This window comes from Scatophagus argus, chromosome 15, assembly GCF_020382885.2.
Source record: "Scatophagus argus isolate fScaArg1 chromosome 15, fScaArg1.pri, whole genome shotgun sequence".
NCBI classification, from domain to species: domain Eukaryota; kingdom Metazoa; phylum Chordata; class Actinopteri; family Scatophagidae; genus Scatophagus; species Scatophagus argus.
This window is the reverse complement of record NC_058507.1, coordinates 537233-555728: the sequence shown is the minus strand read 5'-3', so window position 1 is coordinate 555728 and position 18496 is coordinate 537233. Positions and strand designations below refer to the sequence as shown.

General features: G+C 48.1%; 3 protein-coding genes and 1 pseudogene across 3 annotated transcripts; all 4 read left to right on the top strand.

The window, feature by feature from the left end:
* Positions 1–45: 45 nt before the first annotated feature.
* Positions 46–1233, top strand: hikeshi (heat shock protein nuclear import factor hikeshi). The gene has a single exon (XM_046413859.1). It carries the CDS (start codon positions 531–533, stop codon positions 1125–1127), a length of 597 nt encoding a protein of 198 aa, XP_046269815.1. The 5' UTR covers positions 46–530; the 3' UTR covers positions 1128–1233.
* A 168-nt stretch (positions 1234–1401) lies between these two features.
* Positions 1402–6905, top strand: LOC124072430 (annotated as a pseudogene).
* A 364-nt stretch (positions 6906–7269) lies between these two features.
* Positions 7270–10989, top strand: LOC124072429 (dehydrogenase/reductase SDR family member 13-like). The gene is made up of 6 exons (XM_046413857.1): positions 7270–7441; positions 8153–8271; positions 8592–8715; positions 9422–9594; positions 10290–10443; positions 10568–10989. The coding sequence occupies exons 1-6, from the start codon at positions 7315–7317 to the stop codon at positions 10825–10827; spliced, it is 957 nt and encodes a 318-aa protein (XP_046269813.1). The 5' UTR covers positions 7270–7314; the 3' UTR covers positions 10828–10989.
* A 134-nt stretch (positions 10990–11123) lies between these two features.
* slc3a2b (solute carrier family 3 member 2b) lies at positions 11124–17424 on the top strand. The gene is made up of 8 exons (XM_046413856.1): positions 11124–11822; positions 12197–12387; positions 14265–14438; positions 14862–14959; positions 15220–15362; positions 15718–16033; positions 16143–16202; positions 16807–17424. Exons 1-8 carry the CDS (start codon positions 11503–11505, stop codon positions 17152–17154), a joined length of 1650 nt encoding a protein of 549 aa, XP_046269812.1. The 5' UTR covers positions 11124–11502; the 3' UTR covers positions 17155–17424.
* The last annotated feature ends 1072 nt before the right edge of the window (positions 17425–18496 follow it).

Sequence of the window (18496 nt, the reverse complement as noted above, 5' to 3'; positions counted from 1 at the left end):
CCCTCTACCTTCACTGCTCGGCTGGAACAAACGACATGGAGGATATTGTGCCTTTAACTGTCCCAGGCAAAACTCCTTTACTATATAATTAATCAAGAGTAATTGCTGTACTTAAAGATAATTGAGGTTGGGGTTTGTGTCTGTCAATACTGGCGAAAAAATGTCCATAGCAAAGAAAAAGAAGATGTGCCTGTCAGTCAAACTGAAGGGTCGCTTCTCCCCTCATCCAGGACGTCAGGTCGATAGTCGAGCAGCAGATCCGGACAGGGCAGTACTAATATGACAGCTTGTACTAGAACTTTCTGCCGCTCACTTACAGCTTCCTTCATGAACGGCATCGGTGGCAGTAGGTTTCAGTCCACCATTTTGTACTGGATAAACGGGTTCTGCTAAGTTCGTCCGTGATTCGCACTGCTGGCAGGTCGGGGGTCTGAAACTAGCTATCAGGCTAAGCTAAAGCTAAAACTAAAGCCTGTTTACAGGACGGCAGGCTGGCTAACTCCGAGGCTAACGGGTAGCTGTCTGCAGGGATGTTTGGGTGTTTGGTCGCTGGTAGGTTGGTGCAGACGGACGCGGTGCAGGTCGCCTCAGACAAGTTCGTGTTCAACTTATCGGACTACGAGAACGTGAACCATGTGGTAGTGTTCATGCTGGGCACGGTGCCGTTCCCTGTCGGCATGGGCGGCGCAGTTTACTTCTCCTTCCCGGACCCGGCGGGCGGCGGCCCGGTGTGGCAGCTGCTCGGATTCATCACCAACGACAAGCCAAGTGCCATATTTAAGATTTCTGGGCTGAAGGCCGGGGTAGGTGGGGCGCACCCTTTCGGCATGATGGCCCCCTCGTCGTCGCCCTCCGTCGCTCAGGTCGGCGTGTCAGTGGAGGCTCTGGAGCAGCTGGCCCAGCAGATCCCGGTGTCCAGCGCCGCCGTGTCCACCGTGGACTCCTTCCTGCAGTTCACTCAGAAGATGCTGGACAGTCTGTACAACTTCGCCTCGTCCTTCGCCGTGTCGCAGGCCCAGATGACCCCGAACCCCACGGAGACATTCATCCCGTCCAGCTGCATCCTCAAATGGTATGAAAACTTTCAGAGGAGGATGGCACAGAACCCGAACTTCTGGAAAAACTGATGAAAGCCGAGACACTGGAGGAGAACATGAGAGACTCTGACCACAGAGGGAACCTGGACAGTTTCCACAGAGCCTCACGGTTCAAATAAAAGTCTCTTTTCATCCAGCTGCATGTTTCCCTTCATCTCTGACACTCACCTTCATTTTCTACTGAACCGTGTTGTGCTACACCGACGTGTTTCTGTCTAAGAAAATAATAATGTAATTATCGATTGATCTGCTGATCACTTTCACAGTTAATCAATCCATTTGGTGAACAAAGTCTTAACTTCAGGTTCATTTAAACTGCTTCTTGGTCTTCGTCAGTGATCCATGTTTGCTCAGTTGTAGAGGAAGTTTAGTTTCAGCCCGAAGAAGAAGAAGAAGAGCCTGGAAGCTTTGTTCAGTTTTTAATCTTTATCAGCCAAGCAGAGAACAGCAGATGTCACAGGCTGAACTAAAGGTGATGCGGTTAGACTTCAGACTGTGTTTACAACCAAAGCACAGAAGGAAGACAAACTACAACAATGACGTCAAAGTAATAAATTAGGTTTAAAGCCAAGTGTTTCAGAGGCGTTTGACTGCAGGTCCCACTGGCTCAGTTCAGACACAACACCCTCAAAGCCTCACGGGAGTCGTGGTTAACTTTGGAATGATCCCAGTGTGTCGCTCTTTTTTAAATGTTTTCTTCCCATTACAGAGTGATGCTCCTGTTTTTAACTTTGCTACAAATTATAAAGTGACATCAAGCCTTTGCAATTTAAAATAACAATAAAAAAATACATTGACCAGAGCCTGAAGAGAGGGACTCGAGGGGAACGGTAAGCCTGCAGGGAGCAGAGGTACAGAAGGTGCAGGCATGTGGAGACAGGATGGAGGGGGTGGAGACAGGTGTCAGGTGTGTCGTGTGATAAAAGAGTAGCAGCAAGAATGGAAGGAAAGGTTTACAGGACAGCTAGCTGCTGAGACCAGTGGTGCTGGATGGTTTAGAGACTGGCTTTGAGGAAGAGCTGGGGGCAGCAGAGCTGAAGATGTTGAGGTTTTGTTTGGGCGCCACCAGGATTATTCATACCACACATGTAAATATCTGTATTTTTCAGATTTGTACTTGTTGTTTATCCTATTCTTTCACTTTTCTTTCTTGGTCTGTGCGAAAAAGAATTTCCCCTCAGGAATAAAGGAATTCTGATTCTGATGGACAGGATCAGGATTGAGGACGTTAGAGGGACAGCTCATGTGAGATGTTTCAGAGATGGTCTGGACATGTTCAGAGGAGGAACACCAAAGAGGAGGTTTATGGATGTAGTGAAGGAGGACATGAAGGAAGTCGGTGTGAGGGAAGAGGACAGCGAGGACAGGGCGAGATGGAAGCAGATGATCTGCTGTGCCTGAAGCAAACAGCAGAAAGGAGAAGAGGAAGACCTTGAAAAAGGTCCCCTGTGGGTGAAATGTGGATGTGAACTACAAAAACACCAAGAGTCATTTTAAATGACAGTAACTGGTCTTGTTCTACTGTAACCGAGTAACCGAAACGCTATAACACAACATCAGGACAAGCAGTAAGACCTAAAGGCCCAGTCAGCCTCACACGTACTGCTGTCACACCGTGTAACGTGCAGGATCAGCCACCAGGCGGCGCTGCACATGTGCTTCAGGACTTACGTCAGCCCGTATTATCACCATCCACCAACCAGGATGACGTATCAGCCTGACGGAGGTTTGGGCTCGGGTTTCAGCAGATCGACCAGGACGGGGAGGGTGTGTGGCTGCTGCCTGCGCCGATAAGCTGTTACACGAAGACAGAGTCCACACACACACACACACACACACACACACACACTGATCACGTTAGCAGCTGCGTGTTCCCCAGTATGTGTGTGTAGTTGAGTGTACTTTGGGGTGTTTGCGGTCAGGATGTTGCTGGAGTTGCTGCTGTTCGCTCTGCTGTTAGTCGGAAGTTATTTTCTTCTTCACTTGACTGTCCTCAAGTTACCCACATGTAAAAGTACCGCAAAGTTACACGGCAAAACCGCCCTCGTCACAGGTGAGTCTGTCAGTTGCGTAACTACTAACTGAACCCGAACCCGAACCTGAACCTGAACCTGAGCAGACCAGGTGGGCTGAGAGTGAAAACACGTCATCAGGAACGATTCCTGACATAAGCTGAACGTTAGAAAGACGTTTGCACTGCGCCAGAGGGCCATGAAGCGTCAGGCAGATGTTGGGCAGATGTTAATCAGGCCTGCGTGCAGACCGTCTGCAGCGTCGAGCAGCTTCCTCACTGAAACATGACTCCTGTGCTGCTTAATTCGTCTTTAAATATGGACATGACCTTTAAAAACACAGTAAACACAGTTTAACTCAGCTCACCGCCATCTTAGCAAGCTTTACAAATTGTCATATGCAGTCTCTCCTTCTTCTGGAGGCCTTAAATGTCTCTGCAACATAGGAAGAGAGGAAAAGTGAGGACGTGGACGTGCAGGTGCTGCTGCGTGATATGTCAGGGATTCTGCCCTTCCTGTCCAGGAGCGAACACTGGCATCGGTAAGACCACGGCAATGGACCTGGCCAGGAGGGGGGCGAGGGTGATCCTGGCCTGCAGGGACAGACGGCGAGCAGAAGCTGCTGTCCAGGAAATCATCCAGGTAAAGACAACCAACAGTTTGTGACAGAAGGAGGTCACAGATTTATGATTTGGATTGTGATGTGGCTTGGTGTCCGTCAGGGCAGCGTCCCCGGTCCTTCAGTATTCTTATGTGGCAGCGTTTGATGCTCCCTGACATCTGTTTGTTGCCTTGTGATCAGGAGACAGGAAACAACCAGGTGACCTTCATGCAGCTCGACCTGGCCAGCCTGCAGTCTGTGCGCTCCTTCACTGAAGACTTCCTCCGGTCCGAGTCCAGGCTGGATCTGCTCATCAACAACGCCGGTCAGCCCTCTGCTCTCGTGAATACAGAACGTCGGTGGTTCCCCGTCATCCACACCGCCACCTGTGGATTTAAAACTCAACTGATTATGTGAAAGCTGAGATTATTTCAGTAATGTTTTCACGCAGCTGAACTGTCAGCGTTTTGGTGAAGGTCACATCCTGCCTGGAGTGACAGACGCTGGGTGTTTCAAGCCTTTATGAAACACTTTCAGCTAACCATTTCAGCTTAATCTTTACTTTTAGTTATCTGTTTAACCCGTCAAGCTTCACCTGCGGCTGACCAGTTGAAACCTGATGATCATTACCAGCCCATGACCCCTGCACAGGACGTCCTCTTGTATTACACTGCAATACACCCAGAGAAAGCAGCACAAGGAGATCAATAAGTGCAGAAAATTAATAAGCGAAATAATGAAACGTGTACAAAATAAGAATAATATAAAATAGAAACTATACAAATGCAAAATTACAAGACCGCGACATGCTGCGTCTTGCCGGTGGGGGGGGGGGGGGCTCTGCAGGGGTCTGCAGGGGTCTGCAGTCACATTTGCAGGAGCTTGTCCCTTACAAACCTGAGCTGGGTGCTGTTGAGAGCCCTGGAGGAGTCACAGAACCAAACTTTCACAGCTTGCTTCCCTGCTTCTCCAAACCTTGTGGGCCTTGTGGGTCATGAAGACAACAGCCTCCTCCAGTCTGATGTCTGGCTGATGTGCACCCACAGGTGTGTGGTCATGACGAGCGCTGGGCACGACCTCGGCCTCAGGGAAAGACTGAGGAGGTGCTGGAGGACTGGACCCCTGGCTTTGTTTATTGGGCCCTGGAGAGCCTCCTTTTGGTCTGGCTGGTTGTTAGGGTGGGGCCAGTGGTTGGGGGCCTGTCGTCTGAGGTTTGTTCTTGATGGGGAGGAGGGTTTAGTCTGAAGAGGTGCGAACGCTTTCTCTGAGTTACTGTTGTAGTTGGAAAGTTTGCAACATTCTCGGCTTTCTTTTCCTTTGGTGTTTTTGGCCTTTGAAAGGCAGACTCTTCAATGGTCTGGTCAAGGCAGATTTTATTTACATCTTTACCATCTATACAGCACACAAGACCCCCGTCCTCAGACCCTCGTTTCAGGCAAAGTTTTTGTCCAAGAACAATGCAGAATTAGACAACAGATGAAAAGACGCTAAAAGCAGATCTGTTAAGACAGGTTAGGTGAGTGAGAGAGGCCTCGTTTATTATTTATTTGGTAAGACTGATTATATTTATATCTATATTATTATATTTATTCCACATCCCCCTCCCCCGTTCTGTTCAGCACATGTCAGTACTCCGCTAGTCTTTGTGCCAAGCTGGGCTAAACGAGTCCTGGACCAATCTGTGTTCTGAGGTAAAACCGCCACAGTTCAAGTGTAAGTCTATTGTTCGTGGTGTTTGTGCCTTCAGGTCTGATAAACGGCGGACACACGGACGACGGCTTCGGGATGATCTTTGGCGTCAATCACTTGGGTCACTTCCTGCTGACGGTGTTGCTCCTGCACCGGCTGAAGGCGAGCGGGCCGAGCCGCGTGGTGACGGTGGCCTCCAAAGCCTACAGCATGGGGAAGGTGGATTTCAACTGTCTGACTATCAGCTCTTTAAGAAGTACTGTCACAGCAAACTGTGCAACATCCTGTTCACCTACGAGCTCGCCAAGAGGCTGCAGGGCACCAGCGTCACCTGCTACAGCCTCCACCCCGGTCAGTAAGCACCAGGAATGAAATGTCGGAGAGAAAGAGACAAAAATTAGAGATAAATTAATAAATAAGATCTGTGCGTGTTGACTTAGAAAGGCTGAAGAAATCAATAACTAAACATTTTTACGTAACTTTGTTTTAGGCGAGTATTTTAATTTTTGTCATTTATTAGTCAGTTATTTGTTCCTGACAGAAGTGGACGTCCATACACCTTAATTGTATTGTTAGTCATATGTTTTATTTAGCCTGTAAGACGCACATCCATATTAAAATCCCGTCTGCTGACTGCTGGTAGATTCATCTGCGGTGTGCAGCGCTGGTCCATATTCTTGTCCCTGGGGACATAAACATTGAATATATGAACCGGGGCGCCGCCGTTGGACACGTCATGTGTCAGGCTTCAGTTTCTGGTCTCCTCAGCTGTCAGTCATTTTAAAAATGCACAAAAATGTTCATATTTTGTACGAGGACGGTGGTTGATATCATAATTTGATAAGTATTTTTATTTTTGCACACATTACAGTTGATCTTTTCTGACAGAAATGGTCTTCCATGCAGATCAGTTAAATGTGCTGTTAAACTCTCCGTCCTTTGTCTTCTCTGTCCAGGAGCAATAAAAACGGAAATCGGGCGTCACGCCGGCTTCTGGTGGAGGCTGCTCCTCACACCTGTTGTCTTTCTTCTCTTCGTGGATGCTGAGTCCGGAGCTCAGACTACACTCCACTGTGCCCTGGAGCAAGGCATCGAGCCCCTCAGCGGACACTTCTTCAGCCGCTGTGCGCCGCTGCTGAACATCGAATCGAAGGCGAGAGACGACGCTGCGGCCAAGAAGCTGTTGGAGCTCAGCGAGACTTTCTGTGGTTTGTCCTAAAGCCGTCACCACGAGACACTCAGTAAGGACTGATTACAGGACGACGTCTCCGTTTTGTGTGTGTGTGTGTTTCCTGTGTGGTGCTTAGAAAACAAAAGAGTCTGACCGTCCTTGACGGGCTCTAAACCGTCTCTTAGGTATGTACGATAAAAATAACGTGTTTGAAAGGTTTGAAAATGAAACTCTTGTTATCTGTCACAAGTTTGTCTTAAACAGAAGTAATGGAAACTCATCTGTTGTGATGTAACTGCATTGTTTAATTAAAAACTACAATCAGTCTCATTTCATAAATCAAGTCAAAAATATAAAGTAATATCTTAAGTTTATGTCCTGTGTTTGGTGTTTTGTTTAAAGCACTTGTAGCACACAGATAAATATCAGTTTACATCTGTCCTGTACAACGTCTCTTCACATTTGTAGCGCATTTTTTATTTTGAAGGCTTTGACAGGAAGTGCAGTTTTAGCCTCTCTGAGGGCTCAGGGTAAACCACTGGGTCAGAGGTCAAACAACAGCTGGAGTTTCAGCTGAACGTCAGTGCTTCGATGAGGAACCGGTCGGACCAGGCCGAGCTGTGACTCACCTGTAGGCAGGCAGAACTGGTCCGACAGGTGAGTCCCACCAGGTGTACGAAAGGCAAAGCTCAGCTCTTGAGTCAGTCAGTGATTCTCAGGTGGATCGGACAGCTGCTTTAAACCATGTTTCAGCTGCTGCTGCTGGCCGGCGTGGTTGTGGGAGGATACATCGTCCTCACACAGACGCTCTTCAAAAGATCCATATGCACTGGAAACGCACCGATGGCCGGCAAGACCGTCATCATCACAGGTGAGTGTCTGTCCGGGGCTCATTACTGCTTCTGTAGGAGAACGAGAGCCGAGGCTGCTCTGAGAATGGAATAGATAGGAGATACCTGGAAACATGAGAAAACAATGGCTACAGGTCGCCACGACCTGGACTGATGTTGGCTTGGCGTCACATGTGGGAAAGAGCAAAAGTACACCATGTACACATACACAGAGATACGTTTGTAATACTCTGGATGTTGAACTGTCGCCTAGAAGTGGCAATGTACCAAGTGTACCAGTTCAACATAAACTAAACTGAGAAGACAGACCCCTGTCTCTAGGTTTGGGAGTCAAGGAGTCTGATAAAACTGAAGCCCAGGCAACACACACACTCACACACACTCATACAGGCTGTTGGGGTTAGGGTTAGGTAAAAAGGGAAGTCATATTTTGAAACGCCGGGAGACTCTGTGACTACGCTGTCAGTAGGGCCGCTAAGTCACAGGTAGAGTACTTCTTAATCTGTCTGTGAACGAAGGACACTGAAGATAAACGACATGACGACTCTGTGAAAAAGCTTTTGAAAGCCGATAAATAAACACACAGTGGAATCGTGACCGAGCGTCTGAGCCTCATTTCATCACAGTCCACCTGGCAGCTGCTCAGGTGTTTCAGCCGTGAGCCGACCGACCCTGCTGACGGGCCACGACGACAAGTTCACGGATGTGTTGTGCTGTGTTTGTGGCCACAGGAGGGAACACGGGCATCGGGAAAGCCACGGCTCTGCACCTCGCCAGGAAGGGAGCCAGAGTGATCCTGGCCTGCCGAAACCGGGACAAGGCCGAGGCAGCCATCGCAGATATACAACAGGTAGGGACAAAGACGAACAACAGGAAGCAGACCGGATCAGGGACGGTATGACGGGTCTACAGACCGCCTCGGGAAAACAAAATTAGATTCTAAGGTTTGTTTTGTGTTGATCTTGAGAACATTCCTTTATGATCCGACAACATGAGCTGGCTTCTCTGAAATTACAAAAACGTGAGAAAATATCAAAGTCGATGGACTTGAAGTGAACCGTAAGAAAAGTTTTGATCAAATGAATGAAAAGTGAAGGGAGTAAAGGAAGCCAAACGTTGGGGTCTAATTCTGGTTAACATCGTGCTCAGCTGATGATGATGTTGTTCCAGGAAACAGGAAGTACCGACGTGCTCTACATGCTGTTGGACCTGGCCAGTCTCAAGTCCATCCGCTGCTTCTCCCAAACATTCCTGAAAACCGAGTCCAGGCTGGATCTGCTCATCAACAACGCCGGTACACAAACACACTTTTTAGACATTCTGACTGGTCACAGCATGAAGCTGAAACCAGTTCTGTTAAAGAGGCTTCAGTTCCATTAACTGAGCCAGCAGGACTAGGACCCTGAAAACCGGCTCACCTAAATGGAATGCAGTCACGTTGTAATGTTGTCAGTAATACATCAGTGCTACAGACATCAGTCTGTAATACGTCAGCTAGCGAAGGGCCCCTGAAGTTCTTGGTCCAACTGACCACAAGCAAACCAATGTGGACTCAGGTGAGTCATGAAACAAGACAAGCAGAGGATCAGGTGTGGTTCTTCAGTTAACTTATAGCAGCACATGCTAACGTCTTGTAGCACATTGATGAAAGGAAACACTGTTATTAGGTTATAAGGGCTATAAAACATTAAGTTCTGGACCTGTCGTCTCTTCAGAGCAGCTCTTTGACAGCAGACGCTGTGAAGACATTGTGAGACCGGTGAAGTGGGACACCTGATGTGGTCCAAGGAAACAAAATGTTCACTGGGACAAAAATCTCCTGACTTCCGTCTTCCTCTTGATCATTCAACAGACACCAGAATTCCATTCAGGCCAAACCGGGAGAAGCCAAAGATTTGGATTTATGTTTTCACATTTTATTTTTAGTCATTTCTGAAGGCGTTTTGATTGGCGTCTCTTAGCAGACAGCCTTCAGATACAAACGCTGGTCTGTCCTGTAGGTCTGGTGGCTGACGGGCGGACAGAAGACGGTTTCGGCATCCAGTTCGGGGTGAACCACCTGGGTCACTTCCTGTTGACCTGCCTGCTGCTGGAGAGTCTGAAGGAGTGCGGCGGAGGACGCGTGGTCACCGTGTCCTCCATGGCTCATCGCTGGGGACAAATCGACTTTGATGTGAGCTTTTAAATTGCTGCTCCAACATACACTCAGAAGTATTTTTACACGTAAGGGACAACTCTTTAATGTAGACTTCAGACACAAAAACCACAAAGTGAACAAACTCAACACGAACACAAAGTGTTTCGACCTCGCAGTGCGTAGACCAGCACCAGGTTCCAGCTCTTGTACGTTTTCCATTTCTTCCATGATGGGCTGTGACTCAGTACATTTACTCGAGTACTCTACATATATTTATATATAGTATTCTCATTTGTGCACCTTCTACTGCATTATATCCAGAGGGAAATATTTTACTTTTTACTGCACTACACTTAATATTTACTTTACAAATAAAGACTTTAAAACACAAAAAGCTTATAAAACAGAAGATATGACTGAGATCAGTGTGTTTCAGAGTCTTCTGAGCTGTCGTTTCTCTGCTGGCTTTCATTTCAGTAACCGTTAAGTTCATAAAACAGGCTTGACGGTCTGAAGATAAGGAAGGTTTCCCTCCAGCATTCCTCACACCTGAACAGATCTGTTTGTGTTCAGGCCTGACATGATGTCATCAACTCTGTCAGCCAAAGGGAATCCTTCATGCGTGTGCGCTCTCTGCTGAGAACACTCCTCAGTCTCTGTCAACACCTGCACAGGTGATGTCAGCACACGCCTTTCCTTGTCACCTGTGTTAATGCTGCTGTTGTGTGCAGGCTCTGGCAGTGAACAGACACCTGGGCACCGGCAGGTACAGCTGGCAGTTCTTCCAGGCGTACTGCAACAGTAAACTGTGTAACGTGCTCTTCACCCACGAGCTCGCCAAGAGGCTGAAAGGAACCAACGTGACGTGCTACAGCGTCCACCCAGGTAACGCAGGGCTGTGGCGGTGGGTGCGCTCGGTATTGTGCAGCCTTCAGTAATCTCCCCGCAGTTCGTTGTTAACCCCAGTGACATTTTAGACCACGTGTCTCTCCACCATCTTGCCCCGCAGGTGTCGTTCGGACCGAGCTTTCACGTCACGTCAGCCTGTGGCAGAAGGTTTTCATCGAGCCCGTGGCCCGGCTGCTGTTCCTGGACCCGGAGGCCGGAGCTCAGACCACGCTGCACTGCTGCCTGCAGGAGGGAATCGAACCTCTGAGCGGACGTTACTTCTCCTGCTGTGCCGCACAGGAAACGTGCGCTCAGGCCCGAGACGACGCCGTGGCTCGGAAACTGTGGGAGGTCAGCGAGACGCTGTGTGGTCTGTCCTGAGGTGGAACGGCCACAGAGGACTTGTTCTCGGTCTTAACCGGATGGTTAGGAGCAATGAGCTCTGAACCCTCCGCTCTAAACTGGTGACTGCGGTGTTGAAGTGCTGGTCTTTCTGTCTATATGCATGTAATAATATTAATAATAACACTTTGTGAAAGTCTGGTTTTGCTGTGTGGCCTCTTTTAATTGCGTTATCACCGCCATAGACTGTGGCAGATGTCTTCCTCTGAGCGCACATTAATCAGTGCGTGCTGCACTGCCGCCCCCTGGCGGCGGCGGCACTCTGTGTCCGCTTAATTTAACCATGTGACACACACATACGTCACATACGTTCACTTGACAATATGTGACGGTTGCCGGCGTGTTTTTACCGTGTGGTGTTAGTGATTACATTCTGATTTGTTTGGTAGATTTTCACACACTCCAAAGTTACGTCAAAGAAGAATTTAGAAAAATATGAAAGGCTGATTATTCTCTGTGAGGGTTTGAAATCAGCCCTCAGTCAGACAGACAGACAGACAGACAGTCAGACAGACAGACAGACAGACAGCCACCCACCCTCAACACACTGACGGTACACAACGCCGCGGGGATTCAGACAAACAGTCGTGTGTTTGATTAAGTCGTTGATTAATCGGTTGGATCATCGGCGTTAACTGACGCATAATCGCCGGTATGAACGCGGACGAGACGAACATGGAGCTGAAGGATGCTGCGACCAAAGACGCTGAGCCAAAGGGTGCGGCGGATCCCGCTCAGGTCGCCGTGGATGCTGACGCGACGGAGGCCGACGTGAGCGAGGCGGACCTGGACCAGGAGGAGCAGGAGAAGCAGCCGATGACTGGAGGAGGAGACCCGGACCAGGACGCTCCGTCTGCAGAGGCGGCGGCGGAGAAGAACGGACCCGTGAAGCTGAAGATCCCGGAGGAGGCAGAGGAGCTGAAATTCACCGGGCTGAACAAGGAGGAGCTGCTGAGGGTGGCCGGGACCCCGGGGTGAGGAGCACCGCACTGCAGCAGCTGTAGTACTTATACACAGTGTACACGCAGTATTCACTCATGTTGAATCAGCTGCCTTGTTAATTCATTATTATTATTCATTACAAAGATGAATGTCAGCCAACACGTAGACAAATAGCAGCCATGCAAAATAAAACAAGATAATCCTTTACTGGTCCCATTACTGGGAAATTACAAATACAAATGTATATTTGTATGAGTGTAAATGAGCACGTATGTGAGCAGGGGCGAAAGAAAAATCAGCCGGGACTCCGAGGGGCCCAACACACCCACCAACACACGCACTTACATAGCAAGCAGACATGTGACTTCTTTCATTAAAACTGTAAAATGACATCGCTGTTTGTCAGCTGGGTGCGGACCCGCTGGGCGCTGCTGGTGGTGTTCTGGCTCGGCTGGGTGGGGATGCTGGTCGGAGCCGTCCTCATCATCCTGCAGGCTCCTCGCTGCAGAGATCTGCCAGCCACCAACTGGTGGAACGACGGCCCGCTGTACGAGATCGGAAACATCCGGGCCTTCACCGACGCTCGCAACCTGAAGGGTGAGAACATCCAGCATTCGCACGGCATTCTGGGAGATGAGTTCAGCATGTGTCAGAGAGAGTGGTTTAAATCAAGGCCGCTTAATATCACCCCTTTTATGTGTAAAAATGATGATGATGAGTTCAAGTCAAACAGAGAAGTTTTTATTCATTGAAGAAAAATCCAAATAGCTGATACTGCTGACTACATCTGCTGACGTTCAGCAGAAGTGAAACGGCGTGAAGTGTGAACGAACACAAGTCAGGCAGCCGATTAACACGTTCACTGTCACGTTGAGCTCGTTTGTCTTCCTCGCCGTCATTTTCCCAGAGTTTCCTGTGAATTTCATTCTGACTGTGGCATATGAAGACATTTTAATTGGGAGGAAACGTTTATTTTCACAGCATTCAGCAACTACAGCTCCCATGAGGCTTTGCTTCTCTGACTCAAGCCCCATTCAAACGAGATGAACATCGCGGCTGGGCTGAGCTCATTTAACTCTGGTTTGCTGGTTTGTAGGCAGGACAAAGACTAACGTCTCCTCAGTTGTGATGTCCACTTCACGAGGACATCATCATCCCTGATGTCCATCCAGAATAGACGACCATAAATCCAGTCCAGATAAACAAAACTCTGTCACTGCAGTCCGGTGATGGTTTGTACGTCCATGGCTACACTGCTAACAGGAGCTGCTAACTTCTGATTGTTAACAAACGCAGAAATAGAAAGAACAGCAGCGCTGCATAAAACAGGTTTGGCTGTTGTTTTTTCTATCGTCATAGTGTTTCCCAAACACGCTTTCATGTTCGTGTTAGCATATTTCTATCTATCAGATTTGCAGAACCATCTTTGTCTTACTCCATTTCCAGAGAAACTCAAAGTGGAGCTGATAACATGCAATAGAATTTAAACCAGTCATAGATGAGTTGAGTGAGACGTTGTTTTTGTTTTGCACAGTGAAATGGCTGTAGAATAAAGACATCATCAGTGTCATCACTTCCTCTCAGCAGTTCAGTCTGCCTCTGGGTAGGAACTCTGCAGAGCGTTGCTGCTTTCCATTGCACTCGTAAGTCGTAACTCCGGACTCGGAGTGACATCACATCTGTTAAAAACCGAGTTGGGTTCGTTCTGTTTGCCACAACGCAAGTCAGCTCGTTTGTAACGTCATTCAGCCATTGTTGCTATAGCAACATCGACCGGTTACAAGCAGCACCAGCTGATAAACAACACATTATGTGGTATTTCACGCCTAACACGACCACAGCTGTGTGGCCACAGGCAGCAGTGAGACAGTGCTGTGTGTACGACTTACTGAAGTGGACACAAAAAGACAAAACATGCAAAACCACAGCTTTTATTTACACTCGATGCTCCGGGCAGCCATCTTGGTTTGCAGACTCGGCGTCTTCTTCTCGACGCAGTTGACGAGTTGGAATTCCAACTTTGGGTGGTGTTTCATCTGTCCCTTCTGGTTTCGGAAGTCGGAAAACAACTCGGAAACCGACTCACAAATACAAGTTCATATCTAATGCAGAATGTGGTCTGACTGGTGGTCAGCCGGGCTGGCAGCCTGCTTTCATGTCTCCATTACAGCCTGAATGAGTGAATAAACTCACACTTTCGTCCTGCAGCTCAGAGCGCTCCATTACACCACTTACCACTCTGTTCCCACTTTAAAGGAGGAGGCGGAGCCAGGTTAAAGAGGTCGATGTGGCTGTAATCATTACTCAGGTGAAGACAAGCTAACTGTTCCCTCTGCTTCCAGGCTTAATGCTAAGCTGAGCTAACCACATCCTGAGTCCTGACAGCTTCCCAAAATGTGAAACTCTGCATGTGAACTTCCTCACATTTCGCCTGGTTCAGTCACACCTCGTGTCCTCCTCCTCTTCCTCCTCAGGCCTGGAGCAGAAGGTCGCCAGTCTGTCTCAGCTGAAGGTGAGAGGTCTGGTGGTCGGTCCGATCCACGTTGCCCCGGCAGACGACGCCATGAGCCTGAGGTTTGAGGAGATTTCCCCTGAGGTCGGCACCCTGGAGCAGTTTAAAGGCCTCGTCCAGGCTGCTCATAAGAAGGGCAAGTACAAATACTGATAAGATAGTGAAGCACATTACGAATCATTATCACTTAAACACGGCAGAGACTGAGACGTTGGGGGCTGATGGGATTTCGCTTGGAATTTTTGATGTTATTTTTATGGTTTACATGCTTATTAATGGGTTAATAATTCATATAAACAACCACAAATTTTTTTCTTGCACAAAGTCAGAACATTTGTGTGTTTCAGTGAGTTAATTCAGTTCATGAATTTTCAGTCTGTGGGGGGTTAAAATCAAGTTGCACATTACATGAACATTCAGGAACTTGGAGACAAACTACGTACAGCCAATAAATCAAACATTTTCCTTCCAGTTGTTCAATAAAAGAGCAGAGAAAAACCTCGAGTGAAGTACCAGTACTTCACACACTTTGTATCTTACATTTTCTCTGCTTCTGCAGGCATTTCTGTGGTTCTGGATCTGACTCCTAACTACCAGGGATCATCTGGTCCCTGGTTCTCCAACATCAGTGTGACCAACGTGGCTGAGAGGCTGAAGGTGAGCTCTCACACATGCGGTCCAGCAGTGAGCTGGGAGTCCTGAGGACAGAGGTTTTCAGGCTGGGGGGCGGGGCACGGAGGGGGAGAGGTGAGACCGTGTGACGGGAGGCCGACAGGTGCCTGCAGGTGGTGTAACAACAGCAGGAAGTTAGTTATTGTAGTTTGTGTGCTGATTCGATGAACAGACCTGAGCTGACCCGTGTGAGACAGCAGAGGGCGCTGTTGTTGTGTTTAACTGCTGTCTCTGTCCCTCCTCAGTCTGCTCTGGTCTTCTGGATGAATGAAGGTGTGGATGGGGTGCAGCTGTTGGGGGTGGAGCGGGTGGCCAGCGTGGTGCCTTCACTGTGGTCCGACATCCGAGCCATCGTCCAGAACGGGACAGACGAGCGTCCCAACAAGAGGTCAGACACCGGACTGTCAGACCGTTCGTGGGACCAAGTCCAGCTTATCCTGTTCCTGACGGGTCCGGCGTCAGTCAGGACTGGGACAGCTGATTGTCACATAAAAAGTAGAACAAACGAATGTTTAAACTGCTTCCGGCCGTTTCTATAAATTTGTTGGGGAAAGTTGAAAGACGAGGAAGAGACTTTTTGTGGAAAAGATGAGAGCGTTGAGGTGACCTTCAACAACCTCCTACTGTCTCCATGTTTGCAGTTTTAGTTTAAACAGATGGAATCTGAAAACATCTAAAAGCAACCTAAAACAATGGCCTAAAAATGTGGACATCATAAAACAAAGCTTGATTGTGTCTTTCAGAGTCCTGATTGGTGTGACAGATCGCTCTTCAGCTGAAGACGTGTCCGCCCTCCTCTCCTCCACCGGCGTCGACCTGCTGATCTCCAGGGTCCTCCGACCCGGCAGCACAGACGCCACGGAGCGCGCTCAGTCCCTCCAGCTCTTGTATTTGTCCCACAGCCAGACCAAGCTGGCGTGGAGCCTGGGGGGGCGGGCCGAGGGTCACCTGGCGTCTCTGGTGGGCCCGGCTCTGGTCAAACTGCACCAGCTGCTGCTGCTCACGCTGCCCGGGACCCCCATCATCAACTATGGAGACGAGATCGGCCTGATGGACGAGGTGAGGACAAATACAAATTAATTGAATTTAACAAAAGAAAAAGATGGAAAACAGACGGATGAACAAACGTGTCCCCGTTGACCCGTCTCCTCTGCCATTTATGCTCCAGGGCACCAAGTTTCCCAGAATGCTTTGGGACTCTGATGAGGAGCTGAATGGGACTCTACAGGTAAACAGACACATCATGAGATACCGCATGTTACTGCGTCCTGAAACTTTTTGCACTGGCAAGGAAGTGGAAAAAACACAGAATAACATGAAAACTGAGTGTAAGTGATAGAAGAAGCACAATTAGCAGTAAAATGAGTTTTAGTGCCATTATGTTCAGTACCAGCAGCTGGCATCCTAGTTGAGACAGTAAAACTAGTATAGCCGAAGCACTAGTATTAATTGTAGTCATAATAGTAGTAGCAGCAAGTTTAGCAGCAGCAGTAGTACAAGTACTAGTAACAGTTAATACTAATGCGAGCAGAAGCTGCATGGCAGTAGAGACATCAGTGGTTGTTAAAGTAACATTAGTAGCTGCAGTGGTAGTAGAGCTAGAAGGATTTGTTTTAATAGAAGCCGTAGGAGCAGTTTTATGAGTAACAGTACTTCTAGTAGTAGTGGTAAAAGTATTAGTAGTAATGGTATAAGGAGAAGAGCATCTGTGCTGTTGCAGTTTTTTCTGCAGTATTACTACTACTAATTGCAGTACCAGCAGCGCTCTTAGTAACAGTTGTAGTATTGTGTTGTGATCATCAGTACCGTGTGTTGATCCTCTTCGCGTACAGGAAGAGAGGGCTGAGCGTTTGTCCTGCCGCGACTTTTTCCGCGGTCTGAGTGAGCGTCGTGCTAAAGAGCGCTCCCTGCTGTTCGGAGACTTCCTCCCGCTCTCCAACTCCTCATCCTCCCTGGCCTACCTGCGGGTCTGGGATCAGAGTGAGCGTTACGTGGCCGCCTTCAACTGGGCGGAGGAGGCGGCGGTCCTGCGGCTGAGCGACGCGGCGCTGCCTCGGCGGGCCGCGGTCGTCCTCAGCACCAACAGCAGCGCCCTGCCTGCGGACAGCAGCGTGGACCTGACGGACCTGCGCCTCGGCCCCGGACAGGCCGCGCTCCTCAGCTTTCCCTACAGTGGGTAGAGCTGAGACTCTGTTTCCCCTCCACGTGATGATGAGAGTCACTGAAGTGCATGAACAAATGTAGACTAAGAAATGTGTCTGTGAGAATAGCAGCTCCCTCCATTACGAATAGGCTTGTGTTCTGCTGTTAGCATGTTAGCATTGATCAGATTAGCATAACATTTTTGACTTTTTTCCATTTTTTCCCACTAAAGTCACATTTTGCAGTGAGATGCAGCAGTAGGGAACACTGAAACGAGCCAGCTGAAAAATGAACAGATGTTGAATATCAATGTTTTGATGTGATGACTCCTGCTCCCTCCATATTGTGCTCTCTGAGAACAAAGGAAGAATAAAATAAAAGGAAACGCATTCTGACGTGTGAGTCTGTAAGCTTCTCAGGATGTGTTGTTTGGCTGCCTGGACTTCAGTCTGCTACTCATCACGTAATCTGCAAGCTGTTTGTTGTGTTAGACGACAGCATGTCAGTGTTTTTAAACTTTGTGGAAAAATTTCTTTAACTCACCCGTCTGATCCTGGCTGCTGCAGAAATGAAGGGCTTTAGTTCTTATTCCTTCTATTTGCTCAGGACATTTAGTCATATTTTAGTGTGAACCTCCTGGTTTCCCACTCTGGTCCTGTTGTTAAAGTGTTAAAGTGTTGTTACACTACAAAATATAGTTTGGCTGGGACATTAGCGCACGTGCACTCACAGTGACTGAAATCGAAAGCTGACACTCGTATGAGTGATCAGTGAAAATAGTATGTTTATACTGTTAAAGTGACTTTTTTTGAGGTTTTAAAAAGCAGAGTATGCACATTTGTTTAAGTCCATCTATCAAAAAAGGTACAAGTGAAACCTGAATAGAAGCAGTGAAGGTTCCAATGAGTTTCATGAATATTTAGTTCATCAGACCTGTTGCATATAAACGTGACAATAAATAAGAAGAGAGAAACATCCCATCAGGAAAGTTTCAGCCGATCAAATCAGCCACAGCTTCCTGCTTCCTGCACCAGACTCAGGAAATACTCCATTACAGGACAAGTCAAGATAAGGACTCTCAAAACTGCAAATGTTGTAAATGAAGACTCCCAAGCCGTCCCATGGTTTCTGTGTTTGAGTCCTGCATTCTGGATCCAAACCCTTTTTGAATCATTTGAGTTTTTGTTTAGTTTTTATACTTACTACTACTACCTATACTGTGATTTTAATGTTCAGAACTGTGCACATTTGAACTTTAACGCTGACTTCTGCATTAAATTAGATATTAGAGACAATAGAAATATGTAAATGTGCTCCAAGTCACGTGGATGAACTGGGCCGAACCGGGCCGAACTGTTGGCCCATAACTGCACAGTCACT